The following is a 27,163-nucleotide window of genomic DNA, read 5'->3' as shown; positions in this document are numbered from 1 at the left end:
TAACTCCTTTAACAGCTGTAAAGCACCTGTTGTGTTATCCCTAGATTCAGTGATACAAAGGTACAGTTTAGTTGAAAGCAACTCTGGAAGCCCTGAGTGGCTCTTGCTTATCAGCGTCCATATTTCTCTCCCAGATGCCGGGCTTGGCTGGAGGCAGCTCTACTGCAAGGCAAGGTTAACTCCAGCAGTGTCAGGGTCCTGGGCTCTGTTCCTGCTTTCACCTGGGCTTCTGGAACAGAACTCTGACTTTGTGAAGCTTTCATTGCATGCTCCTGGTTACTTGTCTTTCCCTGTCTCATGGGAGAGCTGCATTTTTCTGGAGGGGAAAAATAACTTCTCTAAAACTTCTAAATCTTTCCAAACAGCTATCCGTATACACTACAGATACCCTTGTGTGCGTAATGGATTCCTAAGTCAGTGCAGATGTGTGAAGGTCATGTACGTGGCATGTACTGGGAGAGCTGTTAGTACTGAGTGTTTCTCTTAGTGGCCCCCTGAAAGGGATTGAGGACAGCAGCCATCTGGAGATCAAACATTACTTTTGTGATATAAACTATGCCAACCTTTCAGATCTTCGAATTTCTTGTTAATGTTGTACTGTAAGTTTTGTTTTTCAATTAAGGCCAGAATATAACATGTCCTTGAGACAGTTGGCTGTTTTGTCTGGTTCTCGGTGTAGCTCCCAAGATGAGGCTGCTTACTTCTAACAGTGTTTCATGTTGCTGATTGTTGCTGCAGCAGTGAGTCTAAGAGGCGCCCTTAGAACAGCATGTTTTTTCCAGTGTCTTATAAATGGGGGAGGAGGATGTTTACTTGCTGAAAATGCCAGAAGTAAATAATGAAAATAGAAACCATATTGGCAGTACTGTACTCAACATGGGATGCTGAGTCATTATCGAGAAATTGTCAGGCCACAGTAAGTGCTCAAGGGACGAAGCTGTTTGCAAGTGTGTGCCAGCTGAGGAGGCAGTTCTCCCTTGCGCCTTAGTCAGACTTCTGTTAGTACATTCTTTTTGCTTGCGTTGACTCAGCAGATTATCAAACTCTGTTCCCACCCTAAGCTGTCACCTGCTATAATGCCAAGTGAGTCTACATTTTCTGCATTTTCTGCCCCAGAAGTGGCTGCCTATTGCTAACTTGTAACATTGCACTGCTGAGGCTGAGAGTGCTATTTACTACTCAAATAGATTTCCAAACCCGTGAATATATAAATGCCACATAAAGTTGTCTAAATGCAGAGTTCCAGCAAATCTCATTTTGTTTCTGTGGTGAAGGTGGGTCTTCCATCTGTTTGATGAGTTACAGTGTCACATAAGCATGACTCTGCTACTTTTGCAGGCTCTCAATTTCCTTATCGTGTTGTAGACCTACAGATCTATCCTAATGGGTTTATTGGCAAGATTGGCCTTGCTTGGTACAGGCAGCACAAGAACATTCTGCTCTCTAGTGCTGCAGTTTTCTGCTCCTCTGCTGCAGCAGAAACAAAAGTATAAAATGGCAGGTCAGGTTCAGAAGAGGTCAGGTTATTGGCAGGAACAACCCACTGTCAACTTGCCTATAATGCAAGAGACCTGGCTTATGCAGCCCGAGAATTCAGGTCCTTCTGTCCTCTGATTTGAGGGAGAGTTGCTTCAGGTGTCCTCCACCTGTTCAGGTATTGCATACCTAGGTGTTTGCATGCTTCTAGGAAGTGTCTTCTCATGAAGTTATTAGTAAATGGTTTGTTCTTGTACAGCAGCAGAGAGTGCTGCAGGATGTTCAAGTAGTGTAGCCCCTCAAACAGTTCTCTGATCTTTGCTCTTTTCCCCTTGAACATAAGTACATTTCATTAGTGGCAGCACCACTTAAAAAATAAATGACACCATGTAATCTTTAGTATATTTTCCTTTGTTCTGTTTCCTCTCATGTAAGAGCAGAAAGTGGGGCAGGATCAGGAGGATGTAGGTGCATGGTAGTCTAGTTTATCGCTGACTTTTTGCAGTTGTCAGTTTATTTTGGTAAGGAACAAAGTTCTGCAAAACAACATTGTTTTCATTGGCACTTGAGGCAGACGCTTCCTTGAGTAACATGCTGAGTTAAACATCTGCTTGGATCAGGATAGGTGTTTTGCAGTGAAGTTTCCAGCAATTGCTAAGGGTATCTTTCACAAATTTTTGTACTGGGGACAGGAGGAAGAGAACACTTAGGGAGCAAGAAGAGAAGAATTTTGTTCAGATGCCTTCTCCAGGTCATTAGTTTTTAAGAATACTGCTTTCTCATTCATAAAACTGGAAAAAATCTTACTTTTCCAAGTTGGCATATTTTTAAGCAGCGTTTGCAGTAGTTTATTATCAGTCTTTTTGCCAGAGGAGAAGAGTCTTCATTTCCCATAAGTATAGTTTTAAAAAAGAATGACACGTGATTATGGCCTGTTAAAAGATTTTGAAATGTGTAGCGCTATTTCTGTGCACAATTGCCAGAGGGATTACTGTCTTTCCTTGAGTAAAGCAAGTCTTCAATCCGCACAAATACAGAAGGTCCAAAGTACACCCGAGTCTGATATTGTAGAAGATGTAGCTGGGTTTTAAAGCAGCAGACCATTGACTTGCTGGTTGTCACTACACAAGTGTTTTTAGCAGATAGCGGTAATAATACTGCTTTTGTAGAGTGAGTTTCATGGGAGGTGGGCCTCGACATTGCCTGCTGTTACTGTGTTTGTGAAATACTCAAAGAAATAAAATCATAGGTCAGCAGCATCAGTACCATGTTCAGTGTCAATTTGGTGGTAAGGAATTAGATCTAGAAGTGCAGTCAGGTACAGGAGCAAATCTTAATTTGGTAGCAAATTAGAAAGATAGCTTATGGAATAAAGTCACTGGGGAGCTGTGAAAGTAAGACTGATTGTAAGAGAAGGGGAAAGTCTCACTGATTTCCAGTGGAAAATAAAGTGTTAAAACTTGTTAAACACATTGAGTGAATTGAGTTTTGGATGTTTTACAGAGTGTTAGGTATAGCCTTTTCTAGCAAGTAAAAAGAATCATAGAATCATTGAAGGATTTAGATTAGAAAGACCTGTAAGATCATCAAGCCCAGCCATCCACCTAACACTACAGGGTCACTGCTAAACCTTGTCCTTAAAAACCAGATCCATTTGTCTGTTGAGTGCCTGCAGGGATGGGGCCTGACCAGCCTCTCTGTGAAGAAATAATCACTGATATCCAACCTAAACCAGCCCTAGTGCAACCTGAGGCCATTTGTTTGTGTCCTACTACTTGTCACCTGAGAAAAGAGACTGACTCATCCTCACTACAACCTCTTTTCAAGCGGTGGTAGAAGATGAAGAGGTTTCCCTTAGCCTCTTTTTCTCCAAACTGACCAACCCCAGTTCCCTCAGTCACCCCTCATAACTCTTGTTTTCTAATCCCTTCATCAGCTTCATTGCTTGTCACTGAATGTGTTCTACCAACTCAAATCCTTCTTGTAGTGAGGGGCCCAGAACTGAACACAGTATTAGAGTTATGGTCTCAGCAGGTCCAAGAACAGAGTGATCATCACCTCCCTAGACCTGCTGGGCACATTACAGTTGTTGCAGGCCAGGATGCAATAGACCTTCTTGACTTCCTGGGCATACTGCTGGCTTAGGTTACTCCAGCTGTTGACTAACACACTCAGATCCTTTTCTGTCATGCAGCTTTCCAATTGCTCTTTCACAGACCTATGCTGCTGCATGGGGCTGTTTTGACCCAGGTGTAGAAGCTGGCACATAGCACTGTTGGATGAAGCAGAAAAGTATAGGACAGGTAGGCAGGTATGAGCAAGGAGGAGGTGGTGGCAGGCCACTGCTGTTCTGGTGCGTGCCAGTGCTGTTGTGCTGCAGGAGGAGGCTGTCATTAGCAGTATTTGCTGCTGCCTATGCTATACTCATCATTCTCCTACTGAATTGTTTCTCAGTTGCATGTACAGCCTTGAAGTAAAGGAGCTTGCATGGTATGACTGGGATGTTTGAGAGCATTTGTGTAACGTGGCACGTAACTAGGACATAATCAGGACCCCTAGGGTTTGGAACCAAGGGAATCCTTCCATTACATTCTTCTCATACAGCAGCACTGAGTCCCAACCTGCAGGCAGATTGTGCACCAAGAAGTACTTTTTTTCAGCAAGTAGCAGCTAGCTCGAAAAATCCTTTGGCATCTTTGTATTTCTTTGTGTTTTATTAATATAGGTTAGCAATCTAATTTGGTGGTTTTACATTCTGTATCTTTACATTATCACCTTGCAGATACTGAGACAGTCAACCTTATTAAAAATCTTTTTTGTTGCAGGAATCCAAAGTTTAAATAAATACTTGGGCATTTTTTCCCTTTTTCAGATTTCCAGGAAAGGAATTATTAAACTTGGACTGCATGTTAAAAAGAGCTTGAAGGGGGAAGGCTCGACTAAAGCACTGTTGACTCTTCAGCAAGTCAAGCATCTAAATCTAAGCTAGTCATTTCCCAGGGGTCATTGTTAATGATTGCATTCTGTGCTTGATTTATTTGTAACAGTAACAGTTGCAGTGGGAAGAAGACATTAGGCCAAATTCTGACCTCAGAGTATAAATCTGGAACCAGTTCACTCTGATTTTTCAAATTTTGATGACATTACTTTAAATTCATTCTGTTACTGTGTTTGGAATCTCTTCTGTTGCATTAGATTTTTTTTTTTCTTTGAGACTGCATTTCTGCCATCCTTCTTGTCCATTTCTGAATACCAAGAGCAGTAGATCTATGATAGCAGCTGTGTTTCACTGTTCATTTAATAGCCCAAGTAAGTGAGATAAGGAGAGGTTTGCAAAGCTGGAGAAATGCTGCAGTGACAAATGGTGGCAAGTTTATATGCCCCAGGCTGTTCTGCTTTGGTTATTTCTGTGTCTTGTCTGCATGTTCTCACATTGAGTGTCTACACACCTATAAGGCTATCAGGTGGAAGCTCTCACCTGCAGCAGAAACTGTGGTATTCCCTTTGCTCCTGCTGCTTGTGACTGTTCAGTGGGAAATTGGGCTGCAAAGAAGTAAAGCATTTGTCCACCTTTGCCAGCTAGATGTATTAGGATTGTTTTAGTTAGCATAAAAATATTTCTTCATTACAGTAATGTTCTTCATTAACAATTGTTTTTCAGCCCATGGAAGATGAAACTAATTATTCTCTATTTTGGGGCATGCCTGTTCAGGACCAGAAAGTACAGTGCCCTCAAGCTTGTGAGAATGTTAATTTAATTTCTCCATCTCCTTTCTGCAAATAATGAATGTTTTTTCTTGTTGAAACTATGAGCCAGGTTCTAAGGGCTGTGGGACTGGTTAGTGGTGAGGTTTTTTTTGTTTCTTGTTTTTTGTTTTTTTTTTAAAGAAGCAGTAACTACAGTTATGTAGTTCAAATCTGGAAAAAAAAATATGAAGGATAAATGAAAAAATCAGGCACTGATGGCACTGAAGTCATTGTGCTAGAGTGCCATCATAGAAGTAGGTGAATCCCTTAGGTATTTGTGCCAGCTCCGTGATATATAGTGCTATGCAGGGTAAGCTTTTAATAACAGGGTTTTTTGAAGGCATTATTGATGCTAAACGGTGATTGCCTGGTGGTCTACTTGCAAATGTTCCTCATGCTGCTGCTTTCAAGTCTTCGACTATGTAGTAGTTTAACTTCCATGATACTTAGGAAGGGTTGTTCTTGTTTGTCTTCATGAGCTTTTCTATTAAACAGCAGACAGGGTAGTATACGTGGCCGATGAAGGTGAGAACAAAGGGATTTGTCCTTCATTTCTCTTCATTATTAAATTTAACTTTGTGAAAATGTTAAACTGTTGAATAAGATGGGCGGAAGACAGTCCATCGCATCTAGGACAAACTCTGCCTATAACAGTAAGTGAAACAGCTACCACAGGACGCAGAGCCATTGATGTTATTGAGGTTGTATGCAGTGCAGTGAAAATCACATTTCTGAATATTCCACCACCAACTGTTTCTCCATTAAACTAGTAGGTGAACAAGGACCAGTACCTATTAGTCTTGATCCATTAAAATGATTAAGTATTTGGTTACCTATGCTGCTACAGTAAGCTAAATCTGACCTTACTAAGAATTGCAGCTACTTCTGTCAAACCAGCTTGATGCATTACATTCACAAAAACAAGTTCAATATCCCACTACTTTTATGGTTTTGTTGCTCTCCTTTTTTATGTTCTAATAAAAAAACATTGAAAATTAAAATGTTTTGTCACTCATATACATTAGCTGTATCATATATTTTATGAGAGCTACTATGAAAGCATTGCCTCCTATTTTATAATGTTGTCACATGTTGTCAGAGGTGGATGTTGGTGGTTTGGCAGTAGAGGTAGAACTACCCCAAGAATATTCTTTTCCATTTTATTGCTGTGCAACAGATGGCAGCAGGGAGGCACTCTGACAGAGTGGTGTCTGGCATGAGTTGCATATGGAGTAAAGGTATAGAACTGAATTCTTCTGTGCAGAAAAAATGGCACCCACAGACATTCACTGATACTTGTGAACATTTTTATGGACACCAAACAGAGGATGTGCACACAATGAGGTTGGTATGTTTCAGCAGTGGCAATGGTGATAGAGTTCACCTCCGCTAGTGAAGATTTTTCTGAGTGCAGCATGCAGGCTCTTGTTCATTATGGGTGAAAGTGCAAGGCAAAGGGTGGTGACTGTGCTGGAAAAGAGTATGTTGTAGCTGAGAACTTGCTCTATTAAATAGTGTCTGTGTACTTTTTGTAGCTGTTGTAATTTCCATGGGAATAAATAGGAGGCATTACCTTCAGAGCAAACTTCATAGATGACACCCTAGACAACTCCTCTTCACTCATTGCAGCCCAAGCAAGCCAAAAGTTTGGATACCCATATGTTACATAGACTTTAGGAGTGGAAAGAAGGCCAAACATGTCATAACCTGTTTTATAGTTACAAGTTTCTTCTTTACTCCAAAGTCACTGTTTGGCAGGATGACAAGCTGTTGTGACAATTCTACCTTCTCTATTCACAGGTGTTCCCTTTCCAAAGAACTTCCTTCAGATCTGCAAGAAGATACTTTGCCGGCTTTTTCGGGTATTTGTTCACGTCTACATTCATCATTTTGACCGTATCATCCTGATTGGGGCCGAGGCCCACGTCAATACCTGCTACAAGCATTTTTATTACTTTGTGACAGAGCTGAACCTGATAGACCGCAAAGAACTAGAGCCTTTGGTAAGTATGAGGTCTAGGAGAAAGCTCGAGGAAATATTCAGCCACCCTTCACTGAGTCTTTCCCACACTTGCTGCAGTGGATTTTCTCTATGGTTGAACAAAGGCAATTTAAAGCAAAGAATTTGACTTCTGTCCAGAGACCATCTACTGCAGCATTTGTGAGATGCAGAGTAGTCAAAAGATAAAAATACAGTGTATTTTGTATGGAAGAATACAAGCTGGGAAATGCTTTCATTTTAAAGTAGAAATTCAGTTTTCTTTTCCTCCTTCTTGTATTAAGTATTTTATATATAATTTTATGCTTTTTTTTTCTCTAGTTGGTAACAGCATAATACTTGTAGCATCCAAGTGAAGAGAACAGTGGTGTAAATAGAGGTGAAATGGGATTTTTTAGAAATTTTTTAAGTAGGTGTATTTGAAAATATTGAGTGTGTTAGGTCTGGATCTAAGTGAGACAAATGAGGTGAGACAGAGACTCAGACAATTAACAGCGTAACAAAACCAGACACTTCCTTTTGACTGAAGGTAGGTCATATGAAACTTACTGTTTTCAAAAGTAAGGCTTCAGAAATGGAAACCCTTCTGCTGTTGCCTGCAAGTGCAAGTGAAATAGAAGTGTAGGCAAATAAGAAAGACAATTCAAAAAGTTTCCTCACTGTATGCCAACTTTTAAAGGGTCTGGGACAACACTTCTGTGTTGGCCAGAATTCTGAAAGTACTGTGTTGTACAGCTTATTCAGAATGGCTGGGGTATTTTTTTCCTTAGAAGCACAAGAGCAGCAGAGATTGGCTGACACTTGCAGATGCAACACAGTCCAGCGTGTGAAAGCAGTGTTTCCTAGGAACACTGTGGACCACATCCATAGACTTTCAGTTGTTCCTCACAAAAGCAACTGCATAGCTGGTATTAAATATTTCTGGAATTGGTGGTTCTCTGGGAGCTGGAGCTATTGCAGAGTGGTACATGTCTGTGCTTATGATAACTGAAGCAGATCCAGTGAATAAAGACAAAGAGGATGGTCTTGTTTGTAGCAGTTCACAAGTCCCACTGAAAAATCCTGTATATGGCACATATAAGTAACCTGTAATGTTTCTGTCATTCCTTTCTGGGTGGAGAACTTAATACACCATCTAAATGTCTGGTAAGAGTGAGTAGGTAAAAGAGAACTTTGGCAGAGCAGGGATTCTGGATTTGTTGTAGCTGTTGGTCTCTGTAGCTGTGTTACAAACAAGATGAGGTGAGATATCTCAGGGCTAGGAAGAGAGGAGACAGTCAGCTACAAGATCCTTGCTGCTTTGAGATACAAAGAGTCCAAAAAATAATTTGATGCCACAATAAGAGATTAGCAAAATTCCTGTGCTAAGCAGACAGATGAAGGCCTGAGGCCAGAGTGGTGCAGAAGGTGGCCCAAGTCTAGCAGTAGAGCAGGCTAGGAATGTGTTGCATTGGTGTATGCTTTCCCCTTGCATTCCAGCATTTGCTTCCCTCACAAAATTACTCTTAGTTTCATCACAGGGTGCTTTGAACTTTGTGGAGCTGCAGGAGTTCCAGAAAACTGTTCCACCTGCATGAAAGGCACAGTATCAGCAGATGACAAAACCCTGCCTGCTTCTTACATCTCCCTGTCCTCAACCTGGGAGGAACTGGAAATGAAGAAAAACATATATCTGCATTTTTGTCTTCATCTGGAGAGATGAAGGGGAGGAGCTGCCAAACAAAAGCAGACGTTACAAATAATCTTCTATTTTATTGTGATAGTTGAGGACAACCTGTGCCCTGCCAGGTTCACCATGGCAGGAAATGAGCTCACATTATCTCCCTTAATTAGAAAATGGGCCAAGAGCTGATTAAATAAACAGACTGCCACATGCTTTACTAAACAGGAAGGCAATTGATTTATCACTACATCTTCAAAAAAGGAGAATAACTAGGGAAGTAGGCAGTAGATAAATAGTAATATTAGCCTGCTGGCAGGACTTTCATCCTTAGTTTAAAATAGATTTTATCAGCACTTGTAAGCTGATGTAGCAGTTATGAATCAAATGAGGCAAATGAGTCAAATAGGGTTCCTCCCTCCCATTCATAACTTTTGTTAATACAGAGTCTATAGATAAAAGTGCTGCTTATCTTCTTCCCATCTTCAAGGCTGTGTTAATTTGACAGACCCCTGAGTCTCTCATGGAAATATCTTTCTGTGTGGAAAAAAAAAAAAAAGAAGCTGGCACGCTTAGTGATCCTGCAGGTGGTCCTGAAGGAAACAAGGCATGGCCAATTGGCTAATTTGTGAGAAAATAGCAAGTCTGAGAACACACCTGCTCTTTCCCACAGTTCACAGGTGGAAGAGGCAGTGTGCATCATAAGACCCTAGTGGCAACTCCCTAGTCTCTGGGGGAGTTTATCAGAAACTAAATTAAGGTTTGAGTTTAATGTGTAGCATCTGTTTTGTATTCACTTTCTGAGTGACTGATTTTATTCTCCAGTGGCACAGTTCACCTTATTTTACTTCTGAGCCTTTTTCAAGTGGTCTAATTGTGTGATGTCTATTACTTCCATTCCATCTTCAGCCTGTGTAGATTACTGCTGTTAGAGGATACTTAAAACAATCTAAACTTGCTTTTTAGTGAGGCTTTTAATGCAGCTGTAAAAGCATAACAGCTTACTGTTCAAATGACAGTTCAACCATGTCAAATAACATTCTTGGTTTTTTGCTCATGCTTGTAAGTAATAAGCATGTCTTGAGCAAAACAGTCTTGATTTGGGGAATTTTGCTTCACTGATTATCAATTAACAGAAACTTTTGGTTATTAATGAGATAATGAGAAGTAAAAGGACAAAATAATAATAATAAAACACTCAGGAGAGAAATGCTTTCAAATTGAGTAAAAAACTTTTCATCCTCTTTTCAGAGTCTCAGCTTATCATGCTTGTGCTACATGTTACGTTCAACTATGGCCAGTCCCTTTGGCTAGGCCAGGGTTTATGCAGGAAGCTAGGGTTGTGATGCTTTATTTCTGCTGGTTGCTGCTTTTTATCCACTACACCAGTGTGTGTTAACCAAGGGACACAGTCGCTCAGGTTGTCCCTTCTCCAGTATGGTTTGCCCACAGCACCTTTGGAGATGTGCCTTTGAAAGCAGCTGTGACTTGCAAGGGACTGTGCATAGCTTCCCACAACACAGGTCATCCCAGTCACCCCCTATGACCAATACCCTGCTGGTTAGAAATGTGAGTTATCATATGCAATCTGTTAGCTGAAGGTTTGCATTCTTTGGGTATCTTGTATATCAGCAGATTAACTGATAATTCTCTTAGTGAGTTTTCCCATTAAATATGATATTGTAAGCCTCAATTCTGTGATGTTTGGGAAGTAAACCGAGTAAGAATTGAAATAAAAGTAGAACTTAGTCCTAGTTCATCTTTTTCCTTTCAGTATCAAACTGGATCTTTGATACTGGCATGTGCAGAACAGCTGAAGGAAGAGAAGTGTTCCTTAATTTGATGTTCATTGATGTGGCTTATTGTTGTGTTACGAATTACACTTAATGTTCAAGCACTGCAGCATTACATTTCACCACTCTGCAGGATTAATGCAAAGCTGGCATTCTGTTAGTCTGAGATGTAACCTGCAGATGCAGATAGTTGTTCCTCTAATCTCACAGAGTACACTGAACACCATCAGAACTGCTTCATAGAGCAACTCATCTCTGTAAAACGTTCTCAGAATACACTAAGAAAGAACATAGTCCATACCCGTTGTGAAAGACGTAGCTGTTTGTAGTAAAGATAGAATTGAAGTATGTTTTTCTTAGATAGGTCATATCAGCTTGCTTATTTTTAAGGACTAAAGCTCCTGCTTACAAGGCAATATAATCCCTTCCAAGTATTTTCTGATTTCTTTAGCTCAGCACAGTATAAATCATCAAATATCCAATTTTCCCATAAAAACAGGTGAGTACCTTCTCAGATATGCATCACTTTCTGTTTCTCTCATCTCAGAAAAAAGACACTACCTAGCAGGAATAAAGTGCTGCTGCAGATAGAGCAGCCTGATCATAAAGCAATTTATCTTTTGAACGTATCTGCTAGCTGTGTCTCAGCATCACAGAATCACAGTAAGGTCGGTTTCCTTTGCTCTGCTGTTTTGAAGCAGCTGGGTTCCTCTCTTTGTTCCTGAGAACAGGGTGTCTTTTCAGGAGCCAGGTTTAACCTGGTGATTACAGGGCCTGTTTGCTGCTGTGCTGAGATTTAGCTGGAGCAGGCAGTGATCATGACATGAAACCTGAGAATCAGTGCAGCTACAGCAATGTGTCATGTAGGAAAGGAGGGGGAAAAAATGAGTTCTGAAAAATGATAAAATCAGTATCAAGCAGATGTTATGCCACATTGGGTTTTGTTTTTTATTTTTTTAATTAGAACTTGCATTCTAATAAAAAACCTAGGTGGCAAAAATATGTACACTTTGTCTCTCCTTCGCTGCACAGTTGCAGAGCTGTAGATTGGTCAGGAGTTTATATCATATCAAATGACAGTGGGAAGTGATGGGTTAGGGGCATCCTGACAAATGTGAAGGAAGGGTTCATGTGGTTTGAGTAAACTCACTTCTCTCATAGTTACTGTGAATTATCAAATGCATCTGTTGGCCACATAGATAGAGATACCAGTATATGTCCTTTCTGTACATTTTCCTTTTTAACCAGTGTAGTATCCTCTTACTAAGCAAAGAGTATCTTCTGTTCTCTCTCAGAAATATATTGCAAACTAGCCAGATTCTAGCAGATGCATACATGACTTTGGAAACTACTGACTGCAGTAAAATTCCACTCTTGAGTGCCAGGGTGAAAGACAGAAGAATTTGGCCATCTACTTCACTCATTTCCTAAAAGTTATTTTTTATAATTCCTGTCCATTGGAAACTTTGATTTTTCTCTCAGAAGTTTTTTTTGGTAAACGTTTTCTGAGAACAGAAAGTATTAATTACTCTTGGACAGGAAAACAGAGAAGAGTGTTACTTAAACATGTTGTTGCAGTAATTCACAAAATACTGATTTCATTTTGATGCGGAGATAATCAGCCATGGTGGCAAGTAGATAGTCTGAGTTTTGAAAATGGTAACAATCAGTGGAGCTGCATGCATACAAGTGGAGAAGCTGGTAATTGCCTCTATGAGGATGGAGTTCATTTGTAGAATAACAAAGTTAATAAAGGCTTCTCTCCTTCATTATTCTCAGTGTAAAAGCTTCCATTGATCTCATGGTATGATTGGCTTCTGATAATATATTCATCTAGTATTAGGAGTTGCTTAAAAGTAAGCATTTACATTTGTTTGTTTTATTTTTATAGAAAATTGTTTTCAGAATGGAATTGCTAGTGTATGTTCAGGCAGTCTTGCAGGTAAAGAGATGAGTGTTTAATTTATCACTGTAAGTACTAAATTGTGTTCTGGGATTGTTGTTTGTTTTGTTTTGTTTTGTTTTGTTGTTTATTTTTTCCCTAGCAAGCTGTATTATATATTAATTGCAAGAACCAGTTATGGTCTGAGTGGCAATAAGATTTCAAAGTTTAAACACATTCAGGAAATTGCACAGTGAGGTTTATATAATGATCATAACTTTGCCTTCCTGGATTCAGAGCTGCATTGCTGCCCTGATTACACTGATTTGAATGTGGGGCACTTTATTTTCAGTTAGTCCCTTCTTCCTTGTATCAGAGCCAGCCATTATATTATCATCCCAAGACCCAGCTGAACATTAGTTCAGCCAAAACCACTGGTTCTGCCTAGGCAGTTTCTGGAGCAGTTGCACACAACCTAGTATCAGCACAAGGCACATGGTAGAAATACTTGCAGCAGCTGTTTGTGCTTCTCCAGCCACCTGCTGAGGATATCACACAGGATGTAGGGTACCACCTCATGAAGTCTGCATTTCCTGGTGGGTTTCTCCATGCACATTGTTTCAAGATGAAGTAATGAGAAGTACTCTGTGCAAGTGGTATTCAGATGAGTGCTGAGAGTTTTTCTGTTATGCTTTTGCTTTGCCAGCTTTACAGCAAGGTTCAAGTATCACACCCCAGCTCTGCTGTTGCTGTGTGTGAGGCCCATGTAGCTGCTGTTAGACATCCAGTTTACTACAAACAGTACATCTTTTCACAACATAATTGGAAGTTTTTCTGCCTCTTTGTTTATACCGCAAAATGTTTATTCATTAAGCAGTTCATTGCCAGAAATGCCACAGACATTGCACAAATACTGTAAACATAGCCCATCTGGCATTAGCTCTATCCAGAGCTCATAGTGGAAAAAACAGCAATATCAAGCTTAACAAAACATAGCAAACTACTAGCATCTTGGTAAAAGTACTCTCAGATGAAAGATGGCTGAGTCAAAGTTTGATTAAATGAGACTTCTACTTCAGATAAATTTTTCAAGCATAAATTCTTATACATCAATATTCTTTTCTTAATTCACTTGATTTTTTTTCAAATAGTTGATTTTTCTGCTTAGCTAATTTTTTATATTCATGGTGAAAATTGGAATTTGAACTTTTCCTGTTCATTTTTTCAGTTTGTACATCAGTCTTTGTGAAAGCAGCGATGGTAGCCATAAATCAACAGACTGTGAAATTAGCCGTTTCAGACTTAGAAATATAAATGATCTGCCTGTCAGCAGAAGACAGTCTGAACTTGAAAGCAGAGAACTAATTTCATTAAAGTCACTGTGTTCTTGTTATAACTATCCCTTATAGAATAAAAATTCTATTTTTATATTGCTGCTCATTACTGCTGAAATATAGACCTTCAGTGCTGGAATGGGCTGCCCAGGCAGGTGGTAGAGGCACTATTTCTGGAGGTGTTCAAGAAATGTTTAGATGGGACATGGTTTAGTGGGGAAATATTCATGGTAGGTGGATGGTTGGACTGGATGGTCTTGGAGGTCTTTTCCAGCCTTGGTGATTCTCTTTTTACAGCACTTAGAAGAGCAAGATAACAATAATATTAGCAGATTGTTTGAAAGGTATCTTTGACTTTTCATCCTTCCAGACTTCTGGTGTGTTCTGTATGCTATACAGATGGTGTACGCTTTAGACAGAGAACACATAAGGTTTAATCTTGTTCAGTCATAGGTGCTACTCCAGAAGGATAACTGTTCATTCTCTAATTAATCCATCATTAACAGATTCTGACTCTAAAACCTATCAGTGACACTTCTGTAGATGAAAACCACTGCAGAAAAATGTATTTAACAGTAGTGTGTGATTTAGAGCAAATGCTCAGTATGCATGGGTATAGGTGCATGGAAGGTAGACTGACTTACTGCTTGTCTGGGTATTATCCAAAAATCAGCGCTAGCTAAGCATCAGTTTTAAAGTAGGTATTAGTTTTTCTTTCTTTTCTCCCTCCAATTATTTGCTTAATTAAGAGTCCCCACTCAAGCAAGTTTTGTCATTGTTGCTAACTAGCCACTGGCATTTCTTTCCCTAAAAATAAAATAAAGAAATCAAGAGTTCCTTGCTACCAATCCAGTTTTTCATAGAATTACAGAATCATAGAATGGCCTAGGTTGAAAAGGACCACAATGATCACCTAGTTTTAATCTCCCTGCTATGTACAAGGTCACCAACCGCAAGACCAGGCTGCCCAGAGCCACACCCAGCCTAGATTTTTATGCAGCTAAAATATATGGTGATAATGTGCAGAAAAATTTCTTTTTTTTCCTCTATAATGAGAACTTGAGGACATAATATTGCTGAAGAATAGAATTCTTAACTTTGATGCTCTAAAAAAGCTATGTCATAAGATGCACTACAGTGCCAGAGTTTTTGAGTAGATTGTTTCTGGCCTCTGTTTTTTTAAGTCTATTTTTATCACATCAGCTGCTTTGCTTGCACTGAGTCCAAATGTACAATGCCAAAACAGGGAGGCTGAAGGACTTTCCAGCTGGCAATTTTCTGTGTGCCACTGATTCACCAGAGGTTTGAGGTTGGTTCTCTTTGGTGCCTTGGGTTAACCGTTGTACCATTCTGTACTTTAATGCAATTTTCTCTTTTGTGAGTGCATATATGTTTCAGTTGCTTGGTGAGTACACCACATAAATCCTGTTTTAAAGTTTAGCTAGTGAATATAAATCATAGCCTGGCGAGTAAAAAGGATTTCTCCAAATTAATCCACATTTCATGGTTTGTAATAAATAACAACACATTTGTACTTCAAAGAAATGATTAATACCAGATTGAAAAAGCTATGGTTAACAGTGCAGAATAGAGTAAGAAGAGGAAACTTTGAAGGAGCTTAGACCTCCAAATGTATTCAGTTCTGCAAAACATTAGAAGAGAAAATAACTACAAATAGCATCCCTTTGATAGTTTTGCAGCTTTTTCAGGTCATGTTATAGGGAACTGCTACAACATTTCAGTAGTAGAAAAGGAATGACAGTCAACAAATCTTTTTCATTATTATTTAATTAATTAATGCTTCTGAAGAGCTAATGTGAATCCTGCATATTCAGTGTGTTATTTGTGCTTGTTCAGTAAGCAGGGGGAATATCTGACTTTGCTACGTTAACAAAGATAAAAGAACAGAAAAATGCAATGGTGATTTTTCACCAAAGCTGTGAGAAGAATGATGGGAATTCCACGTGCTTCCTGGGTTTTGGAAATACCTGTGTCCTGCATTAGCACCTCAGCTGTTGTACTGCTGCTCTTAGGGCCCTTCAACAAAATACCATCTTTGTGAAGAAAAAACAGCCACAAGAGTAGCAGAAGTTGTAGACCTTTGTGCTTCAGAGAGCAGCATGTAAATGCTCTCTTAAGCCTTTTGCTATCTCCTTCACTTACTCTGTGGTTCTGATTTGAATCACTGAACGTTTGTGACTGAAGGATGTCCTGTGGGCACATTGCAGATCCTCTCTCTCCACATACTGCTGGGAATCCCATGGATTTCCCTCCTCCTCATGGGAGCAGGTAGCAGAAAGCTCTCCCAAGGATGCTGGTGCTGCATCAGTTCCTTCATGTCCAACGTCACTGCATTGGTTAATTTTCCTGGTGTTTTTACAGTGCTGCTGTTCATACTGTAACCTATGTGAATTCATCCACTTTCCCAACAGTTTTAGCTTCAGATGGACTGTGGATCCCCCCTGCTTCCATTGAGTTCTGCTACTAGTGTAAGATGTTTACACATTATGTTTTGGATACTGCTGTGACTCATCACACAAGTCTAGCAGCACCGTTTTCTTAGAAGAATGTTATTCTTCAGTGGGAAACTCATTCTTCATGTAACTCATGCCAGCGTGTCCCTATATGTAGGTTTGTCCCATTAAAAAGAAGTTTCTTCAGCTACTCTGAATTAACCCTATAAGATGTCAGAGGGATTTTTTCCCTTCTTTTTCCACTTTATTTGAAGGTGAATTGGAGAGCAGAGATGAAAGCACTTAGTTACAGATTTATGTGCCGAATGTATTTGTCCAGCATGTTAGTGTAATAGTGAGAGGGGAGGACTAGGCATCTATCAGAGATAAAGATTACCCTTTTAAGATTCTGTGCTGCTTCTTTCTTTTCTTGTGGGAAATCATGTTGATTCTTCCTGAAAGCAGTTGAGGAAGAAATGTATCCTTCTGTGAAATCACATATGCTAAGGAAACAGATGGACTTGTGATACTTACAGAGTGGCTTGTCAGGGCAAATGAGAGAGTACTTTGAGGACTTGACAAAGAAGATTTATTTCTCTTAAAGTTACTTAGAAGTTATTTCTTAAATTTTCCTTAGCAGCTGGTTTGTGGACACAGTGGGCCAAAGTTTTATTTTCTGCTTTCTTTGAAAGCTCCACTCATGTCTGCTTTCATTATTGGATTTAATTGTGTGATCTAAAAACAGGAGAAGGTACATGTCTGAATGCAGCAACACAGAATAATACTCTGAAGTTCTGAAGAAACTCTGCTGTGGGTATTTTCTGAGGGCAGTGCTGTGTGTGTTCAGTTCTGCAAAACGTTACAGGAGAAGATGCCTACAAAGAGCACACTCCTTTCCCTCACACGGTCACTGTGACAGAGGATAGCTGGTTTATTTAATTGTAACAGCTACATAACAGTCTCCTTGAGAAACTATTTCCTGTTTATTTTCCTTCCCTTCCACAAAACATGTACCAAATCACACTTCTAAGTATAGCGATTATTATTATTATTTTTTTTTTTTTGAAGAGTATTTCCAGCTCTTTGCCTGAAATAATTTAAAGTGTATACGCATGTGTGCAGAAATGCAGTGTGACTGTGGTTCTACATTTCTGTGTTCTTCATTTACCCATAACAGATTAGGTCAATACGGAAGCCTTTAAGTTTCAAGGATGTTCTGACTTTATAAGTTGCCCAAACCAGGCCAAGTCAAGCAAGTGTAGGAACAGAAGGCTCTTAAAGTAGAAGCAGGGATAAAACTGCAGAGTCTTGTACTGCAATGCTGTCATGATGGGATGGGGGAAACAAGAATTGGGGAGAAGATGGTGGATTTCATGGACTACTGATCTCATTGTTCAACCAAGCAATGTTGCAGGAGCAAGGAGATGAACAGGTGTGCGCTGCAGAATTTGTGTTACACTAAGATAAATTCTCTACTAATAGCAAAGTTTGGAATGGTGTTCTAAGTGCACAGTCAGTGGTAATTGAACAATGAAACTCCTGCAACTACGGTTTATTGACAGTGAAATAACATAGGCACTCATATAGCAAACTGTTTTAGAACCCAAATCGTATGTTTTGAAAAGGAGGACTGCTTCCCAAGCAAGTTTTTGTCATATCCTATGTATGCTGGGTTATAGTTAAGTTCCACATTTGGTATTTGTTGCTTTGAAGGAATAATCCTGGGCTGTTTTTGTTTGTTTGTTTTGTATTTTTAAATTAACATTTAACAGGAAATTAAATGGCAGAGTTTTCCATGAACATTTATCTTTGTCATCTGTAACAAATTTGAGGGAGAAGCAACTACCAATTTGGATTATAAGCTGCTGTACCTGTTATGTTGTCTTTGTAGCAGTGGTAAATGACAGTATTCCGTTCAAAATAGATGCATGACAGCAAGTTAACTGATGATGTAAGATAGTGTGTAAACAGCTAGAAATGAAAATTAATTAAAACTGGAAAGGAAAAAAAATCCAACAATTCCACTTATTTGGTAACTAAATGATCTAGTTAGCCCAAAGTAATGTGGAGTTACAAGACTATCCAGATGGCTTTTTCATGAGGTCGTGTTATGAATGACAACAAATTACTCAAGCAATCTAGGGAGAGTTTCAGAAAATTCTGACAACTTTATGTACATCGATAGATGTTCCAGAGGAAATGCTATACAGGTCTGGAGACGTGAGAGGGGAGCTGAAAGGACAAGCTGCACAGCCTTTGTGGCACTTACATGCTTCAGCCCTTCAAACCTGAGGTCAACTCTGGGGCTTCTTCTCTCACTCATACACCTTTTGGCAAAACTCTTAAGAAATAGCAGGCTTTTGGATCTTAACATGCACCTGTCCCCAGTCTGTAAAGAAGAGTTGCCCTCTGTTCAGAGCAAATCACATTTTCACATCTGAATTCTGACAGAAAGCCAGGAAAGTGACAAAGTGACTGGCCATCTGATACTCTTTTATACAGTTTATGTGGAGAAATATGAAGGATTGTATAGAACAGAGTAGTCAGTTGCTGGATCAAATTGCCTTTAATTCATGTCAAGTCAAATCAGATCTTGAAGTGGATCCCAACCCCCATTTCCAAATACGGTCTGAATGCTAGAGACCCCATCCTTGAATCAAATTCCACAAATCTGGTTGAGTCCTAAAAAGATTTGCCTTTTGTGTCCATGTGTAGGCAGAAATAATTGGGTAAACATTATATTTCCCAGTTTCCTGTCGGTCGCAAGTGCAATGGCAAGACTTGGAATCCTGTTCCTTGCTTAAAAGGCTTCCTGCCTCACTACTTTCTTTTGTGTGGGATGCAGCACCTTTTACATGGTATGGATAGGAAATTAGCAAAGTACTAAAGCTGTCAAAAGTGACAAACACAGCATGCTAATTGCCAATTATCTTCACTGCCCTTGAAAGTGACAGAGAGAAGCAGAAACATAGTGGCATATAAAGCTGTGTAAATTGGCAAGATGCAGAAATGGTAATTGGGAAGAGGTTTGTGCAAATTTTTAAACAAATGTCCTTTGCGTTTTAATTCCCCTTTCTTGTTTTACAGAAGGAGTTGACAACCAGGTTGTGTCACTGAAGAGCTACTCACTGAAGAAAACATGTCCAGTTTCATCCTTGCTGCAGAGTTCCAGAACATGGCAGCCCTTGCAGAATGCATCCGCTTTTAATCCAAGAAAGCAGAAAAGATGGGAACTGCAGTTACTTTCACAAAAGTTTTCCACTACTGTCAGTGTTCCTAACTCAGAGTACACTGCTAGGAACCTCATCTGAGAGACGTGGGTTACTGAGGGAAAGAAGAATCGACTTCATATTAATCCTAGCTTCTTCATTAGGGATAAGAACCTCTTAAGTCGCAAGTAATGACTGACCATGTTCCTGCTGCTAAAGCCCACTGAAATTCAGGTCCCTGGGCTGACCTCTAGATCCACTGTATTCAAATGAAACTATTACTAGCTGCAATGTTGTTTTCTTTTTATTTTGCTACTTAGTTTGTGCTTTGTTTCCTAAATGAGGTGGAATATCAAGTCAGTGTGGAGTTACAGAGAGCTTACAGCCTTGAACATCTCCCATCCATCACCAGACCACTCAAGGCTTGGCTGCTGTTCCCAAATGCCAGAGAGCCTTGTGTTTCCAGAACACAACCCCGTTCTTTTGCAGATCACAGAATTGTAGAATTGTTTTGGGAGGGACATTGAGAGGTCATGTAGTCCTACTCTCCTGCAATGAAAAGGAACATCTGCAAGGACGTCAGGTTGCTTCAAGCCTGATCTAGCCCTGACCTTGCTGACCTGATCAACAGCTTGTGCTTCATTGCAATTCCTATGGGATGACGGAGGGTCAGACTTTCATCTCAGCTACACGAGCTCCAGACACAGTCCTGCAATGCTGATGTCCTGTCTTCAATTTCTTACTGTGACTGACAGCAAATCTGCTCAGTGTTTCTGCATTACATAAGAAAGCAACTATACTGTCAGCATTTACTGAAATACTCTACAAAGTGCACCAATGCATCATGCAACTTAATGTCCTATGATCCCCTTAGAGGAAGGACAGCTTTCATTCATCCAAATGTTTAATCTTTCCAGGGGAAAAGAAATTTAATTTTGGTAACTGGGATAAAGATGAGTAAAGATGAATAGTGTAACAGTCAGGCCAGGAGGGACTGAGTAAAGGACTCTTTTGCATCTGAACTGTTCTAGCAGTGTGGCCTTATTTCTGCACTGGAGAATATTTCTCCCCAGTTCTCAGTCCAACTTAACGCATTGGTGAACAGCCTGGAGGGATGTAAACATAGTAAATCCAGTCTTCTGTGTCAAATATACCTGATGAAAGGCTTTCCTTAAAAAAAAAAAAAAATGAAGCAAAAAGCAATAGTTAGCAGATCGCAGGAGAGATTTAGCTGAATAAATGGGGATTGAATGGAACACACCTACGTATTCTGTGCCTTCTGATGAATTTTGCACATTTTTGTTATTGTGAAAGATTACTCTTTCCTTTTTAAATGCTGAACCCTATTGCTGCCTTCTTTACAAGCGAGTTAGGTATGTTTACTTCTTCTGAGACATTATCAGAAGGAAATCTCATGGAGTATCCAGTGATTGGAACATTAGAAAATAGAGGTGTAGCAATGATTAAGAATAACCACAATCCCTTTGTAGTTCATGTTGTCATATATTCTGCCTTGCTCGCTTGCTTGCTTCTTTAAAATAGAGCTTATAAATGTTAGTGATCCTGTTCTTGCTGGGAGAAATGGCTTTTGTCTGTGAACATTCAGCATAGCGAGGTGGAGACTTTCTGCATCTTTAGAATGACACAAGAAGCGTTATCCTTTGCTTTCAGGGAAGTAAGCTGAAGTGTCCTTCCTCTTTCAGTGGTCTTTTCAGTTAGGTTTATTCTTTGTCGGTTGCACAACATAACACCTCTGGGATGCTGGCAGTCGGGCATGATATAACCGTCTTATGGAATTCATTGCCATAGCTACTGCTGAGCTTAGTTGCCTCATTTTAGATGTGATGATAAATGTTGTGTCCTTGGAAGAAGGCTACACAGATATGTGTGGAATTGCAGCCTTGATTACATCTGAAAGGGTTTCTTACACCTTTCTCCAAAGCCTGTCAGGTCACTGCCCAGTTGGAGCTGGAGCTGTAGTTGATGCAGTGTACTTGAACTTCACTGTTGCCAGTTCCCATCTTCTTTTCCTATGGCTGGGCAGTGCTGCAGTGCTGTGTATTAAAGATTAACGCAAAGGACAAAGTGCCACTGCAGAAATTGAAAAACAGTATTTTTGCATAAAATAATCTATCCTTCAATTTTTTATGGTACTTACCATGTGCTGTTTTGAGACTAATTACTATAGCAATGTCTGGAAATGCAGCAGAGTTTGCTCCCATTTACTTTGAATTTTGAACAACCTTATGAATGCATTAATCTCAGCATGTTTGCAAAAGTTCTTTGTTGGAGTGCGTTTATTTTTCTAAAACCATCTTTCAGTTTCCTCGACTCTTGTGTTTCCTTTTCTAGCACACATTACGAGGCAAAGGAGGGAAAATGCACTGTGGAATCCTAAAGGATCTGTGTTTGCCATGGCCAAAATCCTGAGGAGTCTAACTGGAAAAGGGATTTTAACCCAGGAATTGAACCACCACATGATGCACCTTGGTTTGGTGCTTTGCTCTGATGGGAAGAAGGTGGAGTTTTGCCCCAGCTTGTGTTTTCTCTGTGAGCAATAAGCTCTTTCTGTCGGCCCCACTGGTGTTGTAACAGGCACTGGCCCAAGTCCTGTGCGTAGGTAGTAGGGCAGAGGCCTTTTGGCACCTTCTTCACTTTACATCTGTACCACGCTAAGTATGGTGTGATGCCTGGGCACTGCAAATCTATTGAGCTGTGTTTGCTGTGGAAAACATCAAAAGCCAAATTGAAACTTGTTAGATGATGAAATAAACTTCCTCCAGATGGCAAGGTTGGGCCCTTGGCCAAATGTTTCCCAACAAGTACTGCTTTCGCTGCAGAGGTATCCTGCCCTGGCCTTGCCATCCTGTGCCATGGGTCATTTCTCCATTTCCCGTGCTTGGTATTTGGTATCTTGTTATGAATAGTGTCTGGAACATGGCATTGCTACATGAATGTGTCAGGTTACTCTTCCCCTGGAGGAGAGAGGTGCAACAGCCTGTTGGATCCAGATCTGAGGGATTCCAGCTTTATCAGCAATCTGTTTGGGGCCACATCCAGATGACTCTTGTTTTCGGTGTTGATCACAGGTCCTGATTTATGTGATTCCTCAGGATATGTCAAGAGAAACCTATTTTAAATGTGATGGTATGCAAAGGCATGCATTTCACCTACTGAGAAAATCTTTCTACTTGACCTTACCATTTATGTGTCTTCCTAATCATTCTCCAGCGTGTGTCCTAGTAGCATTTCATGTGGTTCTGGAACTATGTTTTGTTTTGCTTTATTTCTTGCCCTTCAATAAGGTTTTTTTTTTTTTTTTTTTTTTTTTTTTTCCCCATACCTAGAAAAAATCCTGTGAGTCTGACACCTGTCTTAAGAGGTGTTGTTAGTACGGAGCTTCGAGGAAATCTAAGTGGGATCACTTCAGTTGATGGAGGACACAGCCACCTTTACTTCAGGACTCCCGTGGTACCAAAATTGCCTTCAGTGATTAAAGACTGATTAATAGCTTTCATTGATTTGTCTCTGCCATAAGGGATTTTGTGATGAACTTCTGCTTTGTGTGAACACAGGCTAGTGATGGACTGTAGCAACAAATCCAATATGAAAAAGATCTTAACCTGCCTTATATTTAGTGAAGGATGGAGTTCCAGGGACTAGAAAGGGAGGCTTTTCAGCAGCAGTGAAATTGATTATTTCCTTTTGGATCTGAGAGAAGGTGAAAACTTGAGCTTTTCCGAGAACTCAAGCTCTAAGCAGCAAAACTCGTTGCCATACAATAGTTGTGGTTAATTCTGCTGACCTGTGCATTTGTTAAGAACAAGGCAGGAGGATAGGAGAAAAAGAATGTAACTCAGACCTGTTTACGCTTAATGAAGACACAGAGAAACCTAAGGGGTAAATACCATCAGAGTAATCATGCATGTTCCCAGGACTGTGTGGAGAGGACACAGAGAGAATGGTGCCCTTACTGGCTTGTGAGCAAGCATCTGGACCACGATTAGTGAGTGACAGCCTCTCAGGTCTTCATCATTCTTATTAATTAGGATTCCAGGTTGTTTCCAGCCAAAGGCAGCCGCCTCTCCACCACAGAAATTTAGATCATAGAATCATAGAATGGCTTGGGTTGAAAGGGACCTCAAGGATCATGAATCTCCAACCCCCCTGCCAGAGGCAGGCCCACCAACCTCCCCATTTAATACTAGACCAGGCTGCCCAGGGCCCCATCCAACCTGGCCTTGAACACCTCCAGGGATGGGACATCCACAACCTCTCTGGGCAGTCTGTTCCAGCACCTCACCCTGCAGCCTTCTTTTCTCTAGGCTGAACAAGCCCAGCTCCCTCAGCCTGTCTTTTCAGGGGAAGTGCTCCTAGCCCTCTGATCATCTTTGTGGCCCTTTTCTAGACCCCCCTCCAGCAGCTCTCTGTCTTTCTTGTACCGGGGGCTCCAGACCTGGACACAGTACTCCAGATGGGGCCTCACAAGAGCAGAGTAGAGAGGAACAATCACCTCCCTGTCCCTGCTGGCCACTGCTCTTCTGATGGAGCCCAGGATACCATTTGCTTTCCGAGCTGGAAGAGCACACTGCTGGCTCATGTTACGTTTTTCATCCATCAGGACCCCCAGGTCCTCCTCTGCAGGGCTGCTCTCAAGGATTTCTCCTTGCAGTCTGTCCAAATGCCTGGGATTCCTCCGCCCCAAGTGCAAAACCTTGCACTTTGCTGCGTTGAACCTCATTTGATTCACCCGGGCCCACTTTTTGAGTCTGGAGATCGACCTCCAAGGACTACAGTTGTTTTCTTTTGAAAATACAGAACAAGGTCTTTAGCACCTTTAGACTTAGGTTGAACAAGTTATACATCCTGGAGCCATCTTGCAAGAGACTATGCCTTTCTTTTTCTTTTGTCTTTCCTACATGTTTTTTTCTTTTCAGGTACCTGCTGGTACTTCAAAGCAGGATGCACTATATATAAAATAAGAATATACTTGCTATTATATAACATGTTTAAATTGTTTGAGGAAGGGGATAACACTATGGGATCAAATATAGACAAGTGGTCAGTGATCAGACTTCACATATATTGAAAGATTTTGAAGGCATTTTAATAGTTATACTAAGAGTTCTAAGGGCAAAGCAAGCCAAATGAGTTGTAAGAACCTGGTAGTAAAACGCATTTAGATCCAAAATGATCAAAAACACTTTTTTATGTATTTTATACTAATGAGAGGAGTAGTGGTTTTCAGGATTTAATCAAATAAGTTGGAACTCTTAGAAGTAGTTGTTTCTTTTCTGTTTTAATAAGTTATCCACTCTGTTGTAAAGATAGATATAATATAGCAAAGAGATACTACAATATTCTTCCAGGAGGAAAAAAAAAGAACTGCTATTTTTGAATTTATCACATGTGTATGTGTGAATGCACACAAGTATGTTTCAGTGGGTGTGCACATGTGCATTCCTGGTGTGTAAATAAGTACAGATACATGTCCTGAGCTTTCCCATTGAATATGTACTTTTCTTTTGCTATTTTAAGGGGATATTTCTAACAAACAAGTGCTTGATTCCTTTTCCTCCTACATGAATCAGTGTTGTTTCTTTTTTAATGATGTCAGATGTGTCTTAGACTCCTTTTGTTCTGTTTGTTATTAAATGAGTTGCAACTGTATGGGAAGAGAGACCAACACTAACTGTTGTAGTCATTAAAAGAACACCAGATTGTTTTTCACATCAGTCCTAAGTAGATGAAGCTGTAAAATCCAAATATCATGAATAAATGAAATGTAATCTTGAGGAGTATTGTGAAGTTGTTTGGAATCTAACTCTTAGGAGAAGAAAATGCAGATGGTATTTGTACTGATGGATGAAATTTCCTGATAGGCTCATAGAAGTTAGAGGCAGTTAAGATCAATCACAGCTGATGATCCAGCTTCCACACAGCCCTCTGGCACTGGGATGACAACAGGGGAAATGGAGCAGATGTTGGCTGGCCATGCAAGTGGCCCTCCTGTTGCTCTGTTGGCCTGCTGTCCTCACCCACCATTCTTCAGGTAGCTGCGGGGCTGCGTCATGCTCTGCCATTGGTTCCTGATGGGATACCCCAGGTCAAGAGAGATGGGTGTCACCATGCCAGCTGAAGGCAGAATTTCATCTCCTGACAGCAGAACTAAGGAACCTTTGTTGGGTTTTGTATGTCATGGAAAGAAGTGAAGGCCTGAGACAAAAACTGTCTGCTGCACGAGGACTTAGCTGGGAGTCAGGGGACCTGTGACACCACAAGATGGGGAAAGTTGGACGTGAGTCAGTTACAGAGCTGAAGGGGAGCAAGCAGAAGGAAAGGAGGTTAAAGATAGCTGTGGGATAGGTTGGGACCACATGCTGCTGGACTTTGGGTGTCTCTGATGGAGCTGAAGGTTAGCATGTTAACTGGTGGATGACTGGAAAACAGCTGCTAAAAGGAGCTGAGAAGTTCAGCAGAGCTGAAAGAATCCCAGTGATGAGAATACCAGGATGGTACTCAGGGTAGTGTGTGAATATTGTAACACGGGACAGGTTTGCTGCCATGCAGAGTTACCCTTAACATGCTGGATGAAGAGGCATCCTTGTAAGACCAACAGGAAGAGGTGTAGAATCCTGCCAATGGAGAGGGACAACCCAAGGGCATACTGGGGGCACTTGGCTGTAAAGGAGCCTGGCAGAAAGTGACCCGGAGTCCTAGTGGTCACCAAGATGACCGTGACCCATCAGCCCTCCCTAGTGGCAGACACCGAGGCATCAGGGCTGCATTAGCAGGGCTGTTGTCAGCAGGTTCAACCTGGAGAGGCTGGTGGGGCATCCACAGGTATAAATACCAGGTGTGAGGAGTGGAAAACACAGAGCCAGTGTCATCTAGAAGAATGAGCAGTTTCTAGCAGAAACACTGGACCCAAAGTGAAGTACAGGAAATTCAAACGTAAGGAAAGCCTTTGTTAGTGCTGTAGAACACTAGTGCAGGTTTCCCAGAGAGGCTGTAGGGTCTCCATCCCCAGAGATACCAAAAATCCCACTGGGTACAGCCTCAGCAACCTGCTCAGCGGCCCTGCTCTGGGTGTGGGCTGGACTGGTGGCCTCCAGCCGCAGTGGTGTGCTGGTCACAGCATGACACCATCAGAATCCACTCTGCTGCTGCCGTTTTGACCATCCAGGCAAGAGGAGACATTCACTGTCAGGGGAAGGAGCTGCTTCTCTGCTGCATACAGCTCCCTGGCTCATTGAAGCCACCTCCTAGGCCAGCTGAGGAGTGAAGCAGCCAGGGGAGGTGTCACAGCCAGCCTGCACTCCCTGTAGCACTGGGAAACATTGTCATCTGCATCATTTACATCACATATACAATTCGTGGCACTCCCTGCTGCTGCACAGCAGGGGGCAAAGCAAAATTCATCCTCCCTGTTTTTCACATTGCTCTTCATGGTCCTCAGAGCTAGCATAAAGCAGAAGTGATGCAAACTCAGCAGGAGATGCTTCAAAAAACAGAGAACTCTGCCTGATTAACAAAGTAGTTCTGACATACAGCAGGTGGACCTCATGATTTGAGCCCTTGGATTGTGTTTAATATATCACAGCAGTTAG

The 27,163-nt window shown here is 40.9% G+C and overlaps 1 protein-coding gene across 5 annotated transcripts in view; it reads left to right on the top strand.

Annotated features, from left to right (window-relative positions):
• Positions 1–25,348, top strand: part of MOB3B (MOB kinase activator 3B) — an 84,836-nt gene extending 59,488 nt beyond the window's left edge. For all 5 annotated transcript variants that reach the window (XM_085213520.1, XM_085213518.1, XM_085213517.1 and 2 more), the window contains 2 exons: positions 7,024–7,226; positions 19,432–25,348. In XM_085213520.1, the coding sequence (XP_085069646.1) occupies positions 7,024–7,226; positions 19,432–19,461 (233 nt within the window). In that variant the 3' untranslated portion in view covers positions 19,462–25,348. The remainder of the gene's footprint in view (positions 1–7,023; positions 7,227–19,431) is intronic.
• The last annotated feature ends 1,815 nt before the right edge of the window (positions 25,349–27,163 follow it).

The sequence above is a fragment of the Meleagris gallopavo genome, chromosome Z, assembly GCF_905368555.1.
Source record: "Meleagris gallopavo chromosome Z, MGAL_WU_HG_1.1, whole genome shotgun sequence".
Taxonomy (NCBI): domain Eukaryota; kingdom Metazoa; phylum Chordata; class Aves; order Galliformes; family Phasianidae; genus Meleagris; species Meleagris gallopavo.
This window is presented reverse-complemented; position numbering and strand designations above follow the sequence as displayed.